The sequence below is a fragment of the Rana temporaria genome, chromosome 2 (genome assembly GCF_905171775.1).
Source record: "Rana temporaria chromosome 2, aRanTem1.1, whole genome shotgun sequence".
Taxonomy (NCBI): Eukaryota; Metazoa; Chordata; class Amphibia; order Anura; family Ranidae; genus Rana; species Rana temporaria.
The window spans coordinates 536,867,527-536,883,656 of NC_053490.1; the positions used below are offsets into that span (position 1 = coordinate 536,867,527).

A 16,130-nucleotide genomic window follows, 5' to 3' on the forward strand; every position below is an offset into this window, starting at 1 on the left:
GGAGATGGAGAGATACAAAGTAACATTGTTTATAAACATTGATCAGACGGGAGATAGAGAGATACAAAGTAACATTGTTTATAAACATTGATCAGGCAGGAGATGGAGAGATACAAAGTAACATTGTTTATAAACATTGATCAGACGGGAGATAGAGAGATACAAAGTAACATTGTTTATAAACATTGATCAGGCAGGAGATAGAGAGATACAAAGTAACATTGTTTATAAACATTGATCAGAAGGGAGATAGAGAGATACAAAGTAACATTGTTTATAAACATTGATCAGAAGGGAGATAGAGAGATACAAAGTAACATTGTTTATAAACATTGATCAGACGGGAGATAGAGAGATACAAAGTAACATTGTTTATAAACATTGATCAGATGGGAGATAGAGAGATACAAAGTAACATTGTTTATAAACATTGATCAGACGGGAGATAGAGAGACAAAGTAACATTGTTTATAAACATTGATCAGACTGGAGATAAAGAGATACAAAGTAACATTGTTTATAAACATTGATCAGATGGGAGATAGAGAGATACAAAGTAACATTGTTTATAAACATTGATCAGACGGGAGATAGAGAGATATAAAGTAACATTGTTTATAAACATTGATCAGATGGGAGATAGAGAGATACAAAGTAACATTGTTTATAAACATTGATCAGATGGGAGATAGAGAGATACAAAGTAACATTGTTTATAAACATTGATCAGACGGGAGATAGAGAGATATAAAGTAACATTGTTTATAAACATTGATCAGATGGGAGATAGAGAGATACAAAGTAACATTGTTTATAAACATTGATCAGACTGGAGATGGAGAGATACAAAGTAACATTGTTTATAAACATTGATCAGATGGGGGATAGAGAGATACAAAGATTGCTCCGCCCCATAGAAGGGGGAGGGATACATCACATCTGCATTACTAATTCTATCATTTAGATGACGTCCTTCTTAGCAGAACTCGTTTCTCTTCTTCTCACTCGCAGGAACCATCCGGAGATCTTCTCATCTTGTTTTGGACATTAAAAAGTTCATCTGATTCCATTGAAAGAAAGAAGAAGAGTTTTTATTTTGTTTTCAATGTGAATTGTGATTGGCCCATGTAAACGATACGATCCAATCACCTCAAGGACTACTTTGATGACTGACCTTTGGTTGGAAACGGGACTCTCCATGATTCTGGGGGAACATCGGATCCTGGATGGTACCAGCTGACCCTCAAGGAGGGCTCGGGGCATGGAGCCCCCCCTGAACTGTAGCGCCCTATCAGAGAGTCACATAGAGACGACATTGGACAGAATGGAGGCGCTGGGGGTCTTGCAGGAGTTGTGCCGCATGTCAGGGGTGAGTGATGTCATCTATGACTCTTACACTGTGACTTTGATTTAAATATAAATTACATTAGGTAAGATTTCCTGCGGTAGTTTGTGTCTCTGCCCCTCCCACAATGATGAGATTTCCCTGCAGCAGTTTGTGTCTCTGCCCCTCCCACAATGGTGAGATTTCCCCCAGTAGTTTGTGTCTCTGCCCCTCCCACAATGATGAGATTTCCCTGCAGCAGTTTGTGTCTCTGCCCCTCCCACAATGGTGAGATTTCCCCCAGTAGTTTGTGTCTCTGCCCCTCCCACAATGATGAGATTTCCTGCAGTAGTTTGTGTCTCTGCCCCTCCCACCATAGTGAGATTTCCTGCAGTAGTTTGTGTCTCTGCCCCTCCCACAATGGTGAGATTTCCTGCAGTAGTTTGTGTCTCTGCCCCTCCCACAATGGTGAGATTCCCTGCAGTAGTTTGTGTCTCTGCCCCTCCCACAATGGTGAGATTCCCTGCAGTAGTTTGTGTCTCTGCCCCTCCCACAATGGTGAGATTCCATGCAGTAGTTTGTGTCTCTGCCCCTCCCACAATGGTGAGATTCCCCTTCAGTAGTTTGTGTCTCTGCCCCTCCCACAATGGTGAGATTCCCTGCAGTAGTTTGTGTCTCTGCCCCTCCCACAATGGTGAGATTTCCCTGCAGTAGTTTGTGTCTCTGCCCCTCCCACAATGGAGAGATTTCCCTGCAGTAGTTTGTGTCTCTGCCCCTCCCACAATGGTGAGATTTCCCTGCAGTAGTTTGTGTCTCTGCCCCTCCCACAATGGAGAGATTTCCCTGCAGTAGTTTGTATCTCTGCCCCTCCCACAATGGAGAGATTTCCCTGCAGTAGTTTGTGTCTCTGCCCCTCCCACAATGGTGAGATTTCCTTGCAGTAGTTTGTGTCTCTGCCCCTCCCACAATGGTGAGATTTCCTGCAGTAGTTTGTGTCTCTGCCCCTCCCACCATAGTGAGATTTCCTGCAGTAGTTTGTGTCTCTGCCCCTCCCACAATGGTGAGATTTCCTGCAGTAGTTTGTGTCTCTGCCCCTCCCACAATGGTGAGATTCCCTGCAGTAGTTTGTGTCTCTGCCCCTCCCACAATGGGGAGATTCCCTGCAGTAGTTTGTGTCTCTGCCCCTCCCACAATGGTGAGATTCCCCTGCAGTAGTTTGTGTCTCTGCCCCTCCCACAATGGTGAGATTCCCTGCAGTAGTTTGTGTCTCTGCCCCTCCCACAATGGGGAGATTCCCTGCAGTAGTTTGTGTCTCTGCCCCTCCCACAATGGTGAGATTTCCTGCAGTAGTTTGTGTCTCTGCCCCTCCCACAATGGTGAGATTTCCTGCAGTAGTTTGTGTCTCTGCCCCTCCCACAATGGTGAGATTTCCTGCAGTAGTTTGTGTCTCTGCCCCTCCCACAATGGGGAGATTTCCTGCAGTAGTTTGTGTCTCTGCCCCTCCCACAATCGTGAGATTTCCTGCAGTAGTTTGTGTCTCTGCCCCTCCCACAATGGGGAGATTTCCTGCAGTAGTTTGTGTCTCTGCCCCTCCCACAATGGTGAGATTTCCTGCAGTAGTTTGTGTCTCTGCCCCTCCCACAATGGTGAGATTTCCTGCAGTAGTTTGTGTCTCTGCCCCTCCCACAATGGGGAGATTTCCTGCAGTAGTTTGTGTCTCTGCCCCTCCCACAATGGTGAGATTTCCTGCAGTAGTTTGTGTCTCTGCCCCTCCCACAATGGTGAGATTTCCTGCAGTAGTTTGTGTCTCTGCCCCTCCCACAATGGTGAGATCTCCCTGCAGAAGTTTGTGTCTCTGCCCCTCCCACAATGGTGAGATTTCCTGCAGTAGTTTGTGTCTCTGCCCCTCCCACAATGGAGAGATTTCCCTGCAGTAGTTTGTGTCTCTGCCCCTCCCACAATGGGGAGATTTCCTGCAGTAGTTTGTGTCTCTGCCCCTCCCACAATGGGGAGATTTCCTGCAGTAGTTTGTGTCTCTGCCTCTCCCACAATGGTGAGATTTTCTGCAGTAGTTTGTGTCTCTGCCCCTCCCACAATGGAGAGATTTAACTATAGGACTGATGTATATGATGTAGGATTTACTTGTATGTGGTGTGATGAGTGATGCTCGGTGTCTCCCCCTACAGGCCTCTGACAGAACACAGCTTTCCATGGCAGTACAGGGAATTCTGGGATCTCTGCTCTCCTGTGGACTCCTCTTGTGTCTCTTCTTCATCATTTTCACCATTCGCTTCCGGCAGAATAGGTACCGGCGCAACCCCAACAACACCATGTGAGGTCCTGAGGTCACCCATGGAAGGGAAGGCATTGTACTCAGTGGCGGCTGGTGCTCCAAATTGCAGCCACTGTGCCCATCAAAAGAAGCCAATGTGCCCATTAAATGCAGCCACCGTGCCCATCAAATGCAGCCACTGTGCCCATCAAAAGCAGCCACTGTGCCCATCAACTGCAACCACTATGACCATTAAATGCAGCCACTGTGCCCATCAAATGCAGCCACTGTGCCCATCAAACGCAGACACTGTGCCCCTCAAATGCCACCACTGTGTCCATTAAATGCAGCTACTGTGCCCATCAAATGCAGCAGCCACTGTGCCATCAATTGCAACCACTGTGCCCGTCAATTGCAGCCACTGTGCCTGTCAATTGTAGCGACTGTGCCCGTCAAATGCAGCCACTGTGCCCATCAAATTCAGCCACTGTGCATCAAATGCAGCCACTGTGCCCATCAAACGCAGCCACTGTGCCCATCAAACGCAGCCACTGTGCCCCTCAAATGCCACCACTGTGTCCATTAAATGCAGCTACTGTGCCCATCAAATGCAGCAGCCACTGTGCCCATCAATTGCAGCCACTGTGCCCGTCAATTGCAGCCACTGTGCCCGTCAATTGCAGCCACTCTGCCCCTCAATTGCAGCCACTGTGCCCATCAAATGCAGCCACTGTGCCTATTAAATGTGGCCACTGTGCCTGTCAATTGTAGCCACGGCGAGCTGCGGGATGGTGGGATGAGCAGCGGGTCAGGCGGCGGCTCCTGTGTCCTCCATTTGTCTCGTCTTCCTTCCTGTTAGGTGTCCAATCGGAGCGCCTGTGCCTTCAGCCAATCAGGTGATGGGTACTAGACCCACGCCTCCTGATTGGCTGAGAGGTGGTTCAGTGTTAGAAAAGCGAATATTCATTGGCTTTCCTAATACACCTGGGTGGGTTGCGAGCGCAGAGCGAGTCCACCTTTTTTGAAGCTTATTAGAGCCTCTGGCTCCAATCAGGTGATTCAAAAATACCCCTCCGCGGCTGTAACTCAGGCGCCGGGCGTCCGAAAAGGGGCCGGACACCTGAATAGGGGGCGGCTACAGCGGCCATGGACAACGCCCTTAACCACTCCCTTACCGGGCCAGTTCTGGCACTCCTCTCCTACATGCAAAAATCATAATTTTTTGCTAGAAAATTCATCAGAACCCCCCAAAAATTCTATATATGTTTTTTTACCTCGGGAATAAAATGGCGGTCATTTCAACTTTTTATCTCGCACGGTATTTGCGCAATATTTTTTCAAACACCTTTTTTTTTGGAAAAAAAAAACGGTTTCACGAATTAAAAAAATAACAAAACAGTAAAGTTAGCCCATTTTTTTTTTTTTTGCATAATTTGAAAGATGAAGTTGCGCCGAGTAAATAGATACCCAACACGTCACCCTTCAAAACTGCGCACGCTCGTGGAGTGGCGCCAAACTTCGCTACTTAAAAAATCCTCACGGGCGACGCTTTAAACAGTTTTTTTAACAGGTTGCATTCTAGCCCAGAGGACGTCTAGGGCTAGAATTATCGCTCTCGCTCCAACGTTCGCGGCGACACCTCACATGTGTGGTCTGAACATTGTTTTCCTACGTGGGCGGGACTTACGCGTGCGTTCGCTTCAGCGTGCGAGCTACCGGGGACAAGGGCGCTTTAACCACTTAAGGACCGCCTCCTGCACATATACGTCGGCAGAATAGCACGGCTGGGCACAAGTACGTACCTGTACGTCCTCTTTAAGTGCCCAGCCGTGGGTTGCGGGCGTGCGGACCCGATCGCTGCTGGAGTCTCGCGATCGGTCCCCGGAGCTGAAGAACGAGGAGAGCCGTGTGTAAACACAGCTTCCCCGTTCTTCACTGTGGCGCCGTCATTGATCGTGTGTTTCCTGATATAGGGATTCACAATCAATGACGTCACACCTACAGCCACACCCCCCTACAGTTAGAAACAGAGATGAGGTCACACTTAACTTAACCCCTTCAGCGCCCTCTTGTGGTTAACTCCCAAACTGCAATTGTCATTTTCCCAGTAATCAGTGCATTTTTAATGCATTTTTTTGCTGTGAAAATGACAATGGTCCCAAAAATGTGTCAAAATTGTCCGATGTGTCCGCCATAATGTCGCAGTTACGGAAAAAAAAATCGCTGATCGCCGCCATTGGTAGTAAAAAATAAAAATTTATAAAAATGCCATAAAACTATCCCCTATATTATAAACGCTATAAATTTTGCGCAAACCAATCGATAAACGCTTATTGCGATTTTTTTTACCAAAAATAGGTAGAAGAATACGTATCGGCCTAAACTGAGGAAAAAAAAAGTTATTTTATATATTTTTGGGGAATATTTATTATAGCAAAAAAGTTAAAAATATTGCATTTTTTTCAAAATTGTCGCTCTATTTTTGTTTATAGCGCAAAAAATAAAAACCGCAGAGGTGATCAAATACCACCAAAAGAAAGCTCTATTTGTGGGGGGAAAAAAGGACGCCAATTTTGTTTGGGAGCCACGCCGCTCGACCGCGCAATTGTCAGTTAAAGCGACGCAGTGCCGAATCGCAAAAACTGGCCCGGGTCCTTTAGCTGCCTAAAGGTCCGGGTCTTCAGTGGTTAATAATAAATAAAAAAATATTGTTAATTTTACTTTAAACTTTTTTACTGGAGAAGATCAGGAGATCCAGCAAATTGAAGCAGACACTGGCTCAGGGATCCAAACTGTGATGGGCGATGAAGGTGACACTTTAAAAAACACTTTAAAAAAAAAAAATGTTGATCACTTTTATTCCTATTGGAAGGAATGTAAACATCTCTTGTAATAGGAATAAGCATGACAGGTCCTCTTTACAGTGAGAAAAAAAAAAAAAAACGATCTTGGCTTCCCAGACGAGGCGGCGCCGTTTTTTTGAATGCAGAGGCCGGGGGCATGACGTCATAACATCGCGCCCGGCCCCCGAACGATCATAGAGACTCCGGCGACCATCTGGTCCGCCGGAAATCTCTATGGTAGGCATCCGGGGCCGGCGGATCCGTTCTCCGACTTACCGATCGCAGCGGTGAGTCAGTAGAAGCACCGGAGGGCGGCTTCGTATATTTTATATATATTTCTTTATATATTATTTTTATTTCATTGAATAACAATCCACAACATTCGCTGTTTTTACCTTTGTGTCAGGATAGTGAAGATGTCCAGCCCCAACCTGAACCTCATCATCCTGCTGGGAAGTCTTCTTGTCTACATCAGCGCATTCCTATTTGCCCTCCAGGAATCCATCTCCTCCATACCGACTGTAATTCAGGTGAGTGACAGCCGAGGACGTACCTCCTACGCACAAGGGGCTAGATTCAGGTAGCCCGCCGTAATTTTGTGCGGGCGTAGCGTATCCTATTTACGCTACGCCTCCGCAACTTAGACGGGCAAATGCAGTATTCACAAAGCACTTGCTCCGTAAGTTGCGGCGGCGTAGCGTAAATCAGCCGGCGTAAGCGCGCCAAATTCAAATTGAGAAGAGGTGGGCGTGTTTCATGTAAATAAAACATGACCCCACGTAAATGACGTCTTTAACGAACGGCGCATGCGCCGTTCGTGAAAGAATCCCAGTGCGCATGCTCGAAATTCCGACGTGTACGTAATTTACGCAAAGCCCTATTCGTGAACGACTTACGCAGACGACGTAAAAAATTCTAAATTCGACGCGGGAACGACGTCCATACTTAACATTGCGTACGCCTCATAGAAGCAGGAGCAACATTACGCCGGAAAAGCCTTACACAAACGACGTTAAAAAATTCCGCCGGGCGCACGTATGTTTGTGAATCGGCGTATCTAGGTCATTTGCATATTCTACGCCGAAAACGCCACCTATCGGCCAGCGTAAATATGCACCCTAAGATACGACGGCGTAAGAGACTTACGCCAGTCAGATCTTAGCCTAATTTCGGCGTATCTTACTTTCTGAATACAGAAAGAAGATACGCCGGCGCAGATTTGAATTTACGCGGCATATCTATAGATACGCCGGCGTAAATGCTCTCTGAATCTAGCCCAAGGTCTGTAACAGATAAGGACATACCTTCTACGTTCATGGTCTGTAACAGACAAGGACATACCTTCTACGTTCATGGTCTGTAACAGACAAGGACATACCTTCTACGTTCATGGTCTGTAACAGACAAGGACATACCTTCTACGTTCATGGTCTGTAACAGACAAGGACATACCTTCTACGTTCATGGTCTGTAACAGACAAGGACATACCTTCTACGTTCATGGTCTGTAACAGACAAGGACATACCTTCTACGTTCATGGTCTGTAACAGACAAGGACATACCTTCTACGTTCATGGTCTGTAACAGACAAGGACATACCTTCTACGTTCATGGTCTGTAACAGACAAGGACATACCTTCTACGTTCATGGTCTGTAACAGACAAGGACATACCTTCTACGTTCATGGTCTGTAACAGACAAGGACATACCTTCCACGCACAGGGTTTGTGAATGATTGACAAGCCAGTCCTAACCATTTTCCTTCGCTGGACCCTCCCCTAGTTATTATTGGAAGGTGATTCTCCTCTATCCATGCCTGTGGGTTGCAGAGAGAACGCCAAACAGATGTCTGTGTTGAGCTAATACATCCAGGCTGGAAGGTGTACAGTCAGAGGCACCACCACTATGAAATATGAGTGGAAGGGGAGGACGCAGTGCTGCTCTATTGATGCGGACCTCTCAGTAAGGGTTGACTTACATCTACGCTTTACATATATATGTGGGTATTACCGCCACACTTATTACATTCATTCCCATTCATTTTGAATAGCACCCTAACTCATAATAAGACGCTGCAACACATGGCAAGGCACCATTTTTCCAACATGGCCAATTTTTCGACGTCTTGGTGCATCGGGAGTCTGTTGATTTCATCGAGCTGCCCCAATGCAATGCATGCTAACCATAGGTGTGCACCCCAATGCTCAAACACACACTACCAATCACTCACTGTGTTCATTAAAAAAGTGAAGGGGTCAGTAAGTTACATATTTACAGGCCCCTTCCCCCATTCACCCCAAAACAACCCTGCGGCAACAGCTGCCGGGAGAGGAGAGGAGGGAAGCCAAGCAGTGGTGCGGGAGGAAGGGGGGGAGCCTAGGGCAGTAGGGGGAATCTATGCTGCACAGAGTGATTAGGATGTGCCTGGGCACACCTGGCACACCCTGTGCACTCGCCTATGATGCTAACGCTGCATTTATCATAGACTGCATTGTGTTCCCTGATTGACTCTTGTATGTGTCTCGGCCCTCAGGTGAGGATCAGCTTCCTGTATATCGGGGTGTCTCTTGTGTTCGGTCCCTTGCTGGGGAAGAGCTGGAGACTGCATCGAGTGTTCACACATCGCATCCCCGACAAACGAGTGGTGAGTTGTACTGAACCCCCCCCCCCCCCCCCAATATTGTCAGAGCTGTCAGTGTTTAACCCTTCTATTTCTGACCTGACCCCCCTAATATTGTCTGTAATTAACCCTTCCATTTTTGACCTGACCCCCCCAATATTGTCAGTGATTAACCCTTCCATTTCTGACCTGACCCCCCAATATTGTCAGTGATTAACCCTTCCATTTCTGACCTGACCCCCCAATATTGTCAGTGATTAACCCTTCCATTTCTGACCTGACCCCCCCCCAGTATTGTCAGTGATTAACCCTTCCATTTATGGCCTGACCCCCAATATTGTCAGTGATTAACCCTTCCATTTCTGACCTGACCCCCCCAATATTGTCAGTGTTTAACCCTTCCATTTATGACCTGACCCCCCAATATTGTCAGTGATTAACCCTTCCATTTATGACCTGACCCCCAATATTGTCAGTGATTAACCCTTCAATTTCTGACCTGACCCCCCAATAATGTCAGTGATTAACCCTTCCATTTCTGACCTGACCCCCCCAATATTGTCAGTGATTAACCCTTCCATTTCTGACCTGACCCCCCCCCCCAATATTGTCAGTGATTAACCTTTACATTTCTGACCTGACCCCCCCCCAATATTGTCAGTGATTAACCTTTCCATTTCTGACTTGACCCCCCCCCCAATATTGTCAGTTAGTAACCCTTCCATTTCTGACCTGACCCCCCCAATAAAATAAAATCAATGGGGGCCGAAACTGTCAAATCAAAAATGCCCATTTCCTGGGCTAATAGGCAAGAAGGGTGCAGCAGCACCGACATTTACAAAGGAAAAGGTTTTATAAATTGCCAGCAAATTTCCCTGCTGGCTTCTTCAGTATAAATTGCTAGCTAATGAAATTTCCCTGCTGGCTTCCTAAAAAAACAAAAAAAAACACACAGACCCCACAAAAAAACAAAAAAAAACAAATGCATGGAAGACATAGGGCCAGATCCACAAAGCACTTACGCCGGCGTATCTCGAGATGCGGGGCGTAGGTGTATATATGCGCCGGCGTAACTATGCGCCGTATCCACAGAACTAGATACGCCTGAAAATAGGCTTCTTCCGACCGACGTAACTTTCCTACACCGGCACAGCGTTGATTTCCTATTCAAATATGCAAATGAGTGAGATACGGCGATCCACAAACGTACGTGCGCCCGACGCCGGCTACACGCGCCGCGCGTAAGTTGTACGTCCGGCCTAAAGTTACCCCTCATAAAGCAGGGGTAAGTCAGCATCAGACATGCACAGGTCAGCTGGAGAGCAGCTGCAGCAGCACCGTTATGGACGAGCTGAGCATCCACACTTGCAGGACAACAATCTGTATGCCAACATGCCAGGGGCATCCATGGTCATAGCTATACTACTGGCTTCACAGGAGGAGGGCACGGGAGAGGATATACCGCACGCGCATAGACGTCTTTGGCATGGGTGATTTGGAGGTGTATCGCATCTTCAGATTCAGCCCTGCTGCCATCCTGGAATTAGCCACAACCCTGCATGATGACATCACCAGCCAGACACATCGCTCACATGCAGTGCAGCCACTAGTCAAGGTAATGGCAACACTCCATTTCCTCGCCTGTGGATCATTTCAGCGTACAAGTGGAGTTGTGGCTGGGATGTCACAATCCTCCATGAGCAGATGTGTGCACCAGTTTGTCCTCGCAATCCTCAGACGCATGTCCCACCACATCATCAGCCCCACCCAGGAGCATCTGTGGCAGAAGGCAATGCGGGATTTTGTCAGAGTGGCAGGATTCCCACGCACCGTGGGGGCCATTGATTGCACACATGTAGCACTACGGCCCCCCCGTGACACAGAGCACATATATTGCAATCGTAAGCACTGGCATTCCATCAATGTACAGGTGATAGCAGATGCCCAAGGCCTCATATGGCACGTCCGTGCCAAACACCCAGGGTCCAGCCACGACAGCTACATATACCGTCAAAGCAACATCCCAACAGAATTTGAACAGAACGTGTATGGGGACAGCTGGCTGGTTGGTGAGTGACATGGGAGTCAGGCATGACTGTCCGACCCCATGATGCAGACATCACGAGGGGCACATGCACAACTAACATCCTTGTCTTTTCCCTTTCAGGTGACTCTGCATATGCACTTGGGCCCCATCTCATGACTCCATTCCGGAATCCCAAAACCACAGGAGAGAGAAGATACAATGCTGCACACATACGTACCCGTGCAGTGGTGGAACGAACCTTTGGCCTCCTGAAGTCCCGTTTCCGATGCCTGGATAAGTCGGGGGGTACCCTGTTGTATTCCCCAAACTTTGTGTGCCAGATCATCGGGGCATGTTGCATGCTGCACAACTTTGCCATGAGAAAGGGCCTGGAGATTGACATACGTGATGACCTGACCCCCCAACTAGACATTCCCCCCCCTAACCGAGGCTACCCCGTCTGCTGAGGGAAGAGCAGTCAGGAGATGCCTGGTGGTAGGCATCTTTGCACGTTAAACACACACATTCATCATGGCACAAGGAGAATGCACGCATGCACACCACTGTGGTCCCTAGCACAGACACACCACATCCACATCACATTGGATTAGCCCAAGTCCACCATGCAGGACTTGGGAGCAGCAACGCCACGCCAAGGCTTCAATTATGTTGCTGTCCATTCATACCACATTCACACGGTCCTGGGGATCACTTCTCCCTGACGACCGAGGGTGACACCCCTTTTCCGGCAGGAATGTCACCCCCACATTCAAACACCAGTCACACTGTAGCCTGCACTACTGACTGTGTGCTTGGTCTACAAAGAAAAAAACCTCATAACCTGAGTATTAAAAAGAAACAAAAAAAAACTCATAACCTGAGTATTAAAAAGAAACAAAAACAAAAACATCATCGGTGCTGACCTGGCCCACGCCTGGTGCCACGGCTCCGGCTCCTCATGGGAGACTCATGGGGGGGGGGGGGAATCAGGAGGAGGAGGAGCATCCCCTGGTCTCTCCACGGCTGGCGGCCTGCCCTCCAATGCCAGGGCGATGCGGGTGAGGACCGCATTGGTGTCGGCCTGCAGCAGCCTTGACTGCCTCCCCTCCGCCTGGATGGCAGCTGTATTTTCCCTAACAGCCTCTGCCAGGGCGTGGACCTCATCCACAAGGCCTGCTGTGATGGCCTGCAGATCCCCCAGGCAGGTGACTACAGCAGCACAATTGGAGCCAACATCCTGGACAGCTTCCGTCATGGTGGCATAGGAGGCCATGCTGTCTGCCATACGCTCCATCTGCATGGCAACCTCACCCAGATGGTGGGTCTGGCGGGCCTGTCCCCTCCTGAGGTGTTCCCGGAGGACTTCAGACACCCCCCTAATCTTCCTGGTAGCCTTCCTGTGGCCAGAAGAGGCTTGGGGCCGTGGAGAAGGGGAGACCCTTGAGGGGGAAGACCTGTTGGGGGAGGAGCCTGAGGGGCTTCCCCTGATGGAGGTCTGACTGGTCCCAGCCAAAGGGGGAGAATCCTCCAAGTAGAGGCAGACCTCGTTGGCACTGGTCACCTCCTCCTCAACCACCTCCTGAGGAGAGGTGTGGCCAATCCCCTCCACCGAAGAGTCACGGCTTGCCAGGGGGTCAGACTCTGACTGATGTCCGGGGGATGGTGTGGACTGGCCACCGGCATCAGATGGCCCAGCACCCTCCTGCACATCTGTGGATGACACAAAACATTCACATGTTGGAGGACCCACACACTTGTCACATGTTCCCTTCCACCCCCACACATGCTACAGTCAAAGCCCTCCACTTGATGCCTGTGGAGACACTGGGCAACCACCTGCTCATCAGGAGTGAGCATCAGAGTAGTTGCTGGTCCCCCTCCAGTGCCCCTGGCATGAGCCCTCATCTTCGCCATCTTACCTTTGACCAGGCGACGCAGGTCGTTGATTTTTTTTAGTATATCATTGGGGGTCCTGATCTCATCTCCTAAGGCATTGACATCTGCCGCTATCTGCGCCAGGATCTCCGTCCTCCTGGCCTTTGTGGTGTTGGCACTCTCTGCACCACGGAGGTAGACATCAAACTGGGACATGGCCCTGATGATCACTTCCTTCTCCTGGTTGGAAAAGTTCAGCTTCCTCTTCTCTGAACCTGGAGCAGACATGTCTCAAAACACCAGCAAAAAGTACCTTGCTTCAGGGGGGGAAACAAGCGGATGTACTTTTGCGCTCGACGGGCTCATGTCTGGGCCTATTTATGCCCTGGGCGTATCTCAGGGGCTACGCCGAGCCGAGTTGTGAGCATGCGCAAAGGGGAGCGGGACAGACGTCCTCGTCATGTCGCATGCGCCGTTCGTTCGGCCCTTCATTTGCATGGGGTCACGGTTCATTTAAATGGAACACGCCCACTTCCTTCCTACTTTGAATTACGCCGGCTTACGCCTGTGAATTTACGTTGCGCCGGTGCAAGATTGGACGAAAATGCTCTGAGGATACGGTGCTTGCCTCTCTGAGTTGAGCCGGCGTAGCGGAAATGACATGCACTACGCCGGCCCATTTATGCGCCGATGTATGTGGATCTGACCCATAGTGTATACATTTTGGGGGACCTTTGGAGGGGTTTTTCAGTTGTTTTTTGTGGAAGCCGCAGGGAAATGTCATTAGCTAGCAATTTATACTGAAGAAGACATCAGGGAAATGTCATTTGTTGGCAATTTAAACTGTATAATTTTTTTGTCCTTGTAAATGTCACTTTTGCTATAGCACATCATACAGCAAGAATGACAAAATAAATATGTGTAAAGTCGTCACCCCCCCCCCCCTAAAATGCATACCAGACCCTAGTATAGATTTTAAGGGGGTAATCTATGCAGAATAAAAAATGCCCAAATTTCCCCAAGGAAGTTCATACCAGACACCTGGGGTGTGGTATAGATTTTAAGTGTGGGGTCCCCCTAAAAAATACATACCAGACCCTTACACTGATCATGCAGCCTGGGTGGCCAGTAGAGGGTGAGGGGGCGAGTGTGCGTCCCCCCTCTTCTCCTGAACCATACCAAACCTCATGCCCTCAACAAAGGGGGTGTCTTGCCAGGAAGCTGACACCCGCAAACCACCTGGTCCTAACGTTATTGTTGACAAGGGCCCCCCGACCTCGCAGCCCGGGTCCAGTAGTTGTGGGGGGTCTGTGGTTTGGGATCTTATCGGATTCAGAAAGCTCTCTTTAAGAATGGGGGCCCCTAGATAACTCCCCCAACCCCCCCCACCCGTGTTAATGAGTAGGGGGCAGATCCACGTAGCGTGGCGCATCTTCCCGCCGGGCGTAGCATATCTAAGATACACTACGCCGCCGTAACCTATTATTTTCTTTTCAAATCCTCAAAGAATGCGCGCCGTAAGTTACAGCGGCGTAGTGTATCTTTGGCGGCGTAAGGGCGGGCAATTCAAAACGATGTGATGGGGGCGTTTTTTATGTAAATAGGTTGTGACCCAACGTAAACAAAGTTTTTTTTGAACGGCGCATGCGCCGTCCGTGGGGGTATCCCAGTGCGCATGCTCGAAATTAAACCGGAACAAGCCAATGCTTACGACGGTGACGTCATTCTACGCAAATCCCTATTCGCGAACGACTGACGCAAACGACGTAAAAAATTCAAATTTTGACGCGGGAACGACGGCCATACTTTACATTGAGTACGCCACCATATAGCAGCTTTAACTATACGCCGGAAAAAGCCGAACGCAAACGACGTAAAAAAAATGCGCCGGCCGGACGTACGTATCTAGCTAATTTGCATACTCGACGCGTAATTCGACGGAAACCCCACCTAGCGGCCGACGGAAAAATGCACCTAAGATCCGACGGCGTACTAAGACGTACGCCTGTCGGATCGATCCCAGATGCAGTCGTATCTTGTTTTGTAGATACAAAACAAAGATACGACGCGGGAACTTTAAAATTACGCGGCGTATCAAGAGATACGCCGGCGTAATTCTTTTGTGGATCCGCCCCTAGGGGTTTATAGTAAAATGTAACTTATAAATAAAGACACACAAATGTTTGACAAGTCCCTCATAAATTCTGACCACATTTTGCCTAATTCAATGATTTTCTTTGATTGTCAGCTCCATCTAGTGGCCATAATGCTGTATTTTTCCTGAAATATGTCAACCTTGGAAAAATACTACATTATGGCCATTAGATGGCGCTGACAATCATAGGAAATCACTGTATTAAGCAAAATACGGTCAGAGTTTGTGAGGGCTGGGTGATTGCTTGTGATATTCGTCCAACACATTTCTAATAAATGGGCCCCGTAGTTTTCCCCCGGGATGTGAACTTTCAGTTATGTGATTACTGACCTCTGCGGAGCTGAGCTCTGGCACGTCTTGCATTTACAGGGAAGAAATATTAGCAGCAAGACGCTTTCCCCGACTTGTTCATTCCCCGACTTAGTTTGGTTTGGACTCACTTTGGTGGGGGTGGGTCAGCCACGCCCTGTTACCTCTGGGAACCCGCCTTCTGACCTTTGGGGGAGGTCCCTGTTCCAATTCCTGAGTCCTAGCCATATTTTTCAATGGGAAACCCCAACCCTAACCCCTAACCCTAACTCCCTAACCCCAACTCCAACCATAAACCCAACCCCAGCCCTAACCCCAACCCCACTGACTCCTGTTTTTGTCCTGCAGATTATAAAGGACCTGACGCTGCTGGGTCTACAGGCCGCCCTGCTGTTCATCGACGCCGTGCTGCTCCTGTCCTGGGTGTTGTCTGACCCCGTCCTTTGTGCCCAGAATGTCAGCGCCAGCATCAAGGTGAGAACCCATTTTATAGTGTTACGGACTGAATTTATTGTGATTTTTACCACTTTACTTACACAACATGCCAGACTTTCTCTCTAAGCGGAAGCAGCGGTCTCTCTGCAGAGGTCCGACGTGCTTCCTGCTGAGTCAGAGCCAGAGCCCCCTTGATGGAACCAAAAGCAATAGTATGTAGAGCTCTCGATTTGACAGGACTGTTTATTTGAGCAAATGGCACCCCGACC

General features: G+C 48.7%; 1 protein-coding gene across 1 annotated transcript in view; it reads left to right on the forward strand.

Annotated features, from left to right (window-relative positions):
* Positions 1 to 1,019: 1,019 nt before the first annotated feature.
* Positions 1,020 to 16,130, forward strand: part of GPR156 (G protein-coupled receptor 156) — a 36,344-nt gene continuing 21,233 nt past the window's right edge. The window contains exons 1-5 of the mRNA XM_040339205.1: positions 1,020 to 1,369; positions 3,511 to 3,629; positions 6,846 to 6,969; positions 8,975 to 9,085; positions 15,775 to 15,900. Coding sequence (XP_040195139.1) covers positions 1,262 to 1,369; positions 3,511 to 3,629; positions 6,846 to 6,969; positions 8,975 to 9,085; positions 15,775 to 15,900 — 588 coding nt within the window. The 5' untranslated portion in view covers positions 1,020 to 1,261. The remainder of the gene's footprint in view (positions 1,370 to 3,510; positions 3,630 to 6,845; positions 6,970 to 8,974; positions 9,086 to 15,774; positions 15,901 to 16,130) is intronic.